Genomic DNA, 8,684 nt, shown 5'->3' with positions numbered 1-8,684 from the left:
TGCCCGCCGAGATCCGCCCGGAGCCCGCGGCGGGGCGGGTCCGGTCCGGCGGTGCCGCCACACGAGCCGAGGCTCCGCCGCTGCGGCGGCCACGGAGCGCCAGCGCCCCCTGCCGCCCGCCCCGAGCCACGCGCGGCCTCCGGAGGAAGCGAGACACGGGGGAGCAGCCGCGCCCCGCCCCGCCCCGCCCCGTCCCGTCCCGCACCGCACCGCACCGCACCGCACCGCAATGCGCCCAGCGGCGGGGACCGGCGGGCGAAGCCCCCCGCGGCGGCACTGCCGACCGCCGGGCGGACGGGAGAGGAGGGGAGAGGTGGGGAGAGGAGGGGAGGGAAGAGCCGGGTCCGCCGAGAGCCGGGGAGCGCCGGCGGCGCCTCCTCCTGCGGCCGCCCCCCACACCGCGCGGGGGGCGTGTCTGCGCGCCGCGGGCGGGCGTGGCGGCGGGCGGCGCCGAGCGGCGCCATTGGCCGGCGGCGGCAGTGATGTCACCCATATCAGGCGCTGATAACGCGCGGGGCGCGGAGCCGGGAGTTTCGCAGAACGGGCAGCGCGCGCAGGGCGGGCGGCGGCGCGAGGCCGGGGACGGGCACAGCGCGCGCCCAGCGCACCAGCCCAGCCGCGCCCGACCCGGCCCGGCCCGGCCCCACCGCCGGCGCTGCGGTGCGGGCGGCACAGCCACAGCGCCCGCCCGGCCCCGCCTCGCTGCGCGGAGCGCGGAGGAGCCCGGCGCGGCTCGCAGCGGGGGCAAGGTGCGGCGCTGGGAGGGGGCGGCGGCGGCGGAGCGGCTTTGTTGGCTCGGAGGGGAGCGGCGCTTCGGCGAGAGCCCACCATGGTGCAGCAGGCGGAGAGTACGGAGGCGGAGAGCAACCTGCCCCGGGAAGCGATGGACACCGAAGAGGGCGAGTTCATGGCTTGTAGCCCCGTCGCTTTAGACGAGAGCGACCCGGACTGGTGCAAAACGGCGTCGGGGCACATAAAGAGACCCATGAACGCCTTCATGGTGTGGTCCAAGATCGAGCGGAGAAAAATCATGGAGCAGTCCCCGGACATGCACAACGCGGAGATCTCCAAGCGCCTGGGCAAGCGGTGGAAAATGCTGAAGGACAGCGAGAAGATCCCTTTCATCCGGGAGGCGGAGAGGCTGCGGCTCAAGCACATGGCTGATTACCCCGACTACAAGTACCGTCCCAGGAAAAAGCCCAAAATGGACCCGTCGGCCAAGCCCAACGCCAGCCAAAGTCCCGAGAAAAACGCGCCCGCCAGCAGCGGCGGCAGCAAGAGCGCCAAGAGCTCCAGCAAGAAGTGCAGCAAGCTGAAAGCCTCCTCCGGCTCCTCGCCCCCAAAGCCGGGAGCCAAAACCGCCCACCACGGGGACTACGCGGGAGACGAGTACGTCTTCGGTACCCTGAAAGTGAGCAGCAAGACGGTCAAGTGCGTCTTCATGGACGAGGAGGAGGACGAGGATGAGGACGAGGACGAGCTGCAGCTGCGGATCAAGCAGGAGGCGGAGGAGGAGGACGAGGACGAGGAGCCGGGGCCACAGCAGCTGCGGCGGTACAACGTGGCCAAAGTGCCGGCCAGCCCCACCTTGAGCTCCTCGGCGGAGTCCACCGAGGGGGCCAGCCTGTACGAGGAGGTGCGGGGCGGCGCCGCGGCGGCGGGCGGCGGCAGCAGACTCTACTACAGCTTCAAGAACATCACCAAGCAGGGCCCGCCGCCGCCGCAGCAGCCGCCCGGCCTCTCCCCGGCCTCCTCCCGGTCCATCTCCACCTCGTCGGCCGGCAGCGAGGAGGCGGACGACCTGCTCTTCGACCTCAGCCTCAACTTCTCCCAGCACGGCCACGCCGCCGCCGAGCTGGGGGCGGGCGCCGCCGGCGGCAACCTCTCCCTCTCGCTGGTGGACAAGGACCTGGACTCCTTCAGCGAGGGCAGCCTCGGCTCCCACTTCGAATTCCCCGACTACTGTACCCCGGAGCTGAGCGAGATGATCGCGGGCGACTGGCTGGAAGCGAACTTCTCCGACCTGGTGTTCACGTACTGAGCGGGGGCGGCGGCCGGGGCGGGCGGCGACAGCGGCGGAGCTGGAGCGGTGCGACGCCGGCGATGATGATGATGATGATCATGATGATGATTAAAAAAAAAATGTCTTGTTTTCTTTAAAAAAAAAAATCTCGAAGTTAGTTCCGAGCCCGGGAGTTGTGATTTTATTTTTTTTAATTTTTATTTTTATGTTTTTTAATTTTTATTACGTTTGGTGATCACAACAACAACAGCAAAGGCAAATGGGACTGGGGGAAAAATGATACAGAAGGCGCTGTTTGAAGCTTGTCGGTCTCTGATTGAAGTCTGGAAGATGGTCTGCGAAGAAGTCTTTTGGCAGCACAACTGTTACTCAAGGGGGTTTGTGGATTTTTATTTTTTTTTTCCCGTGAGAGATCTTAACGAACTGTTATGATTTTTTTTTTTTTCTTTCCGAAAGGGACCATTGCAACTTTTTTTGGAGGGAGAAAACTGATGTCTTCTATGCATCCGATTCTTAACAAAGCTGCAGGGAGCTTGAAAAAATGCAGACTGTACAAACGCTTACAAATAACTGAACTGACTTAAGATCAGAGTTTACTTTTCAGATCAAATTGTTTATGGTTTTACAAATGTGATTTCTACTTGCCAACTTTTTTTTTTGTAACTTGTTCCCTTATACCTCCTTGATTGAATACCAGACAGCCTAGACCTCAGTACAAAAAGGTATTGAAACATTTTTGATACATAACAGACCTCAGTCTTTTTTAAAAATTAATATATTTTCAGGCGTATTTTTGTACAGTGAAAAGGGAACATTCTTGCTGTGTTTTTTCAGTAAGACTTTTCAGGCACTTCTTCCCTTTTATTTTCTTTGTTTTTCTGTTTTTAGCATGCAAGTTTGTTGGTACGTTACGTCCTGGTTTTAAAAGGATTAAAATTTTAAAAAATAATCCTTGCATCTAAAGGCCTTGTGGTTTAAAGAAAAAAAGAAACAAACACTTTTTTTGTACAGCTATAGTTCAGATTTGTTCAATATTTGTAGGTAAAGATTTATTGAAAATGGTGATATAGACCTCAGAGCTGTTATCTTAGTTTAAAAGATTGTATATGTACTGTACTATAGTAGGATTTTATGTATCTCATACGCTGTGATATGTGGATGGGGCCCCAGATGGAAGGTATGAAACTGGATTCTCGATTTTAGCAAAAAAAAAAAAAAGAAAAAAGGCACATAGTTTAAAAAGTTTCTCATGTTGTGCAATATAATCTAAAGTACAGACCATCTGCATATTTTGTAGCAAATGATGGCAAAAGCAGACTTGTGCACTGTCAACATCATAGCCTGTTTTTTTTTTTTTTTAATGCTGAAAGTCTGTATCTTTACAATTTTAATAAATCAGCTGGAACTGATAGAAACTCGTATCGCCATTAGTGTCTGTAGCAGTAACGCTGGAGATGCCGTGTTGTCACCCTCGCCCGCGGAGGAGCGGTAGCTGTAGGCTGTTTGTTGTGCATGACCAGAGCTAGGGGGGGAGGAGAGTCAGGACTGCTTCTTTTCAGTATTTTTTTTTTTTTTCCTTCTATCCCTCCTCTTGTCGCTTTTTTCCCACCGGCTTTGCTCCGCGGGGTCGGTGTTGGCTTGCTCCGGGCAGTGGCAGGCTGGCCCCGGGTGTTTTCGGCTCTGCCGCCTTCCCCCCCCCCCCCCCCAGCTCCCGGGGCTGCCCCTCAGCCGCTTTGCGGGCCGGGCTCCGGCCCTGCCGCTCTCCGCGCTGCCGGGAAGGCGGCTCGCCCTCTCGGCATGCTCGCGGGCTTCTCCCCGCTGGGCTTTTTGCTCCCTCTCCCGTTCCCAATGGATAACCTGGGCCAGACTCGAGGTGGAGATGCTGAGGGTAGCGGTGCCGCGTCCCCGCCGCCCCGGGCAGCGCTCGGCCCGCCGGGGTGGCCGCGGCCTCTCCGGAGAGCCGCCCGCTCCGGGCAGGCAGCGCAGGGAAAGGGTACGAGCTTCGGCGGTAGGTAAGCAGGCTTTGTCAGTGTGCTTTGCTTTATTTTTTCTTTTTTTTTTTTTTTTTTTTTTACTCTAAGAGCCATCGGATTTCAGTTTCGTGCTCTTAAACAGCTGCTGATGGCAATAAACAGACTCACGAGGTGGAAGTTTGTTTCTCAAGAAGTTTACTTTTTTTTACCTGATAGGCATTGGTAAATTATTACTACCTTTTTTTTTCTCCGCTAATTAATGATCCAGCTGTTTACAGGGACAATTCACTGTGCTGGTGTTTTGGTGGCAACCACTGCTACAGGCTTTCAGACTTGCTGAAATGAAAATCCTGCATACGCATTTGTAAGGCATAATAAAACATAACATTAAAACCTGCATGCATGTTATGTTTAATCAAAGACAACTCTTAGGCATTTAAGTGGTGAGATATCTTACTTTAGGTTAGTTAAACTGGTAGTAAAATGATTAATATAATCTGATCTCTTTCTAATAATAATAAAACACTCATGATTCTAAATAAAAGTTGTTTGGCCTAAATCTTTGCTATCAGAAAAGAGATATAGCATATCTGGGAACTCAAATTTATGTCTTGCATTGTGATAATTCTTTATGAGAAACTGTTTTAAAACAAACTTAATTACAATATACAAGATATCATTGGCAATGGATAGTCCTCAATAAAACAGAGTTTCTTGAATTTTCAGTTTTTGGTCTCAAATGATTAGTGTGTTCTCCATGTAATAACTTAGAAATCAGATTGAAAACAAATGACATTTATCTCTTCTAAGGCAAAAGACTGAAGGAAAATAGATACACTGAAGTGCTCTAGCCTAGCCATTCACTATCCAGCTAGCAAAAATCCTCTTTTGGGCTAGGGTGATGGAGTAAGTTGATCAGGTTCTAAGTCTTAAAACTGAGCCAAAATTCTCTTAGTAATTCTTCAAGCTATCACGAGGGTAGGGTGACTTGTTCTTTCAGTCCCTTTCTTCTGATATGCATCCTTGTTTATTAAAGTGATAATAGGCAGTGTCATTAAACATTTGTACTTTACAGATGTTCAATGAGTTATGAATGATTATGGTCAGATGCAGGCTGCATTTAGTTTGCATTGTAATAATGTCTGTGTCTCAGCCTATGAAAGTTTTGACTTGCATATATTTTTAGAATCTGTTTTTAAAATTGCCATTTAAAATATTACTCAAGGATAGCTGATTTAAATGATCCAATTAAAGAGCAGTCAGGCATATTTTAAAAGAGCAACAGGTCTACTTTAGTCAAAGAGTATCATACCCGTTCAGAAGTATATATATTTTTTTTCTTCTAAATGGGAATTATACTGTACTATATCAGAGGAATATTTTGAGTGAAGGCATATGGTGCAGGGAAACAATGTTTTTGGCCAAACACTTGAGTTACTTTTATTTTAGAGTTTATTATTAAATATTGTTCAAGGAAAAACTAGGTAGTGTTCTGTTTAAGCCACTGCATATTTAGGGCTGATGTTTGATGCTGTTGAATGCCTAAAGTCCTACTGATCTCAGTGAGAGTAAAAAACCATCTTCTACTCATGAAAAATAGCATCTGCTAAGCTACTCTTTTTTAAAATTTTGTCATTAACAATATTCAATCCTCTGTTTCTTTTTTGTTTGTTTGTTTTTTGTGTACATAGGAATCTTTGTTGACATGCTAGAGCAGTCCTGTTGCAGGCCTGGTGTCTCCTGTGGCCTTTTTCCCACATTCCTTGCATTTGTTTCTGTACAATACTCCTCTACCTGTAATAGGACTCAGTGATAGGAGGGAGAAAAGTGAGCTTTTCTGTTGAAAAACAATTTCCTTACTAACACTGAGGGTGTCAAGTCAATGTAAAGCCTAATCAAACATGCTGATTCTTTCTATCTTTAAAGTGAACATTTTTTGCAAACTTTTTCCCCCTTTTGATGTTTTTACTGTCTTTTCCCTTCCTTTTGAAAGAACCATAATTAAGAAATATTTTCTTTCTTTCAGTGCAGTCTTTTACAAATGTGGTAGAAAGGCTCATTCCAAGCGTCCTTTAAGTGCCACATGCTCTTTAGGCATTCGCTGACATTCAGATGAAATTTCAAGTCTATTGAATGTGACTTGCATGCGTGCAGTATGGTCCTTCACTCCTGCCTTTTGAGGAAAGTGCAACTCTGTTGTTACACCAGGGGAAAACTGGTGTGGAGTCAAAGTCAGGGCCATGTAAGTTTTAGGTGCTTGATAATCAAAACAGGTCATAAATTCTGTTTTACATTCTCACAATTGTTGCCTAGTAAGGCCTTAAACCTGCTCTGGTTAAAAACCAAAAAATTCTCATTGAGCATAATGGGAGTTTTTGCCTCAAGGGCTGTTGGCAGGATAGGTGTCTTAGCTTCTCCTAACCTCCATTTGTAAGAATGGCCAGGAAAAAAATAAACAACAAAAACCTAAAATGATGAGTTGCCTTACATTTCCCCTACTATACTGATGTATTTCTTTGATTAATTTCCTTTCCCTCACTCACATCCAAGGCTGTGATTGTTTTTTTTTTTAATTTTTTTGCACACTACCTATACCAATTAACTGCCTAATTAGTTTTATCTTCTCTACATGGATGCAGTGAATTTGTAAGAGAATTTCACAAGCAAGTAGTTTTTTAGTGAGTTTAAAGTAAATAGAGTTTTAAAGACCTATTTTTATATTCAATATAAAGCACAAATGTGCAGAAAATGTAGAATGACTTACAAAAAGGGAAGCAAAAGTTGGTAATATTTCATGTATAAAAGTAATACCTTCTTTGGGGTGAGATTCTCTTAGAAAACCCAATACTTATGCCAGTGCAAAGATAGGAATATTTTAAAAACTCTTAGAAAAATTGTGATTGACAGCAATTTAAAAGGAATGACTTCTGTAGATACAAGGAAACCCCTAAAGCAATATGGATAAGAAGGGGTGAATGGTTTTCAATGATGAACAACCTGGAAGTGTGAGAATGGAGGTTTCAATCCTTATTAATTAATCAAATTTCTTCTTTTGTGGTTAGTTACATCTGGATTTTCTGTGGAGTGCAATCTTGCAGGATGAAAAAGTGGAAGGGTGTCAAAATTCTAAGCCCGGTGAAAGTTCAAAAGCAGATTTAATTTAGAATTATTGAATAAGGATTTAGATTTTGGTGATTCACACTTCCAGTAAAATCAAGACATTGATTTACTGCTTGAAGAAATTTGATCAAGTAATAATGATTAATCCGGGAACTCCCATTGTCACAATTTGTTTTTGTTTCCATCGTCCTGCTTATCTCCAAAACCAACTTGCCTCAACTCCTGGCAAAGCCAGGGAGAAGAGTTATATGCCATTGTTACTTCATTTACAATTTGTATCTGGTTTTGCTCTTGTACATATGTTGGCGTTTTGGAGTCTTTACATAAATGCTGTGATACTTTTTTTCTTATTTCCTTTTATTTTTTGGTGGGCTGTTTTAAAATGGAGGCCTGTTTTCCAATGTGGGACTTTTGATGGTTACAACATTTCAATGATGTTGCATAATGGCCACAGGTGGGGGAAATTGAATGTTTTAGAGCAGTTTTTCAAGCATGACACTTTTAAAATACGTAATTTCAAAGACTTTTCAAGGCCACATGAAATTAGTTTTCATAGCCACTCCAGGTCTTGGGGGGAAAAGCTGAAAAGTACTTTTGTTTAGAAGTCTGAGTGATGGTGGGGGGGAAACCTTTTCTTGAGGTTTTTGCATGCCAGTGCACGGCCTATTGCTGTGAGAGAAGGAAGATGGTAAGGCTGCTTGAGGCAATGCACTGGAGGACAAAGTGTTTTCTAGCACTAGAAAAAGAAAATGCATGGCAAAGTTTTGTCTTCTAGTAGACTATATAGCATGCAGAGTTTAGTATGTGTCAAAACAGTGTATGACATTGCTGTATCAAAGTTGTAAAATTAAGCATTATTTATTGAAAACTATGTATTTTTTTTGTAAAAACCTGATCACCTAGAGGATTAATATCAGTGACTTGTGCTAGTGCTACAAACTTAACCAGCTTCTTTACTACAGTACTTGATATGCAGTGTTAATGCTCAGGGTTGAAACCAGTCCACTCCAATGTCTTTTTTTGCAAGAGTTTTTAAATAAAGGAACAACATAATGCAATTGTTCAAAAGACTCTAATAAAAATGTGTGATCAATCTTCCTATGTGGTTTTATGTGGATTTTTCTTTTTCTGGTGTTGCATTTGGTAAATGCAATTCAGCTATTACAATGAATCCACACCTCTTTCTGTGGGCACCTAAAGCTGAAAATTAATGGGAATGTTTTAATTTTCAAAAAAAACCCTTGACAGGTAGTTCTGGTCCAGGTAGTGTGTACTGAATGCTGTTCTGGGCACGCCTGAGAGACACTGAAATACAGAATAAGTAATTAGCTTCCTTCTTTTCTGGTTAAGACTCTGGATAAAACAATAAAGTATTTTATGACAAACATTTTTAACTTTGATTTAAAGTTGACCATGAAAGTATGAAATAAAATGGATTACATGCCAGCAAACCCCATTTCTCTCTGTATCTTTTTCTACAAACAATTTACCATCTAAATGTATTTTGGCATAGAAAAAAAATCATTCTGTATTAAGATTCTAGTTCTGAAAATGTTTTTATGAGAAAC

At 45.6% G+C, this 8,684-nt stretch overlaps 1 protein-coding gene across 1 annotated transcript; it reads left to right on the top strand.

Moving 5' to 3' along the window:
- The first annotated feature begins 829 nt into the window (after positions 1-829).
- SOX11 (SRY-box transcription factor 11) lies at positions 830-3,055 on the top strand. The gene has a single exon (XM_062488507.1). It carries the CDS (start codon positions 830-832, stop codon positions 2,039-2,041), a length of 1,212 nt encoding a protein of 403 aa, XP_062344491.1. The 3' UTR covers positions 2,042-3,055.
- Positions 3,056-8,684: the final 5,629 nt, after the last annotated feature.

The sequence above is a fragment of the Cinclus cinclus genome, chromosome 3 (genome assembly GCF_963662255.1).
Source record: "Cinclus cinclus chromosome 3, bCinCin1.1, whole genome shotgun sequence".
In the NCBI taxonomy this organism is placed as follows: Eukaryota; Metazoa; Chordata; class Aves; order Passeriformes; family Cinclidae; genus Cinclus; species Cinclus cinclus.
Note: the sequence above shows the minus strand (reverse complement) of the source record. Positions and strands in the feature narration are given on the sequence as shown.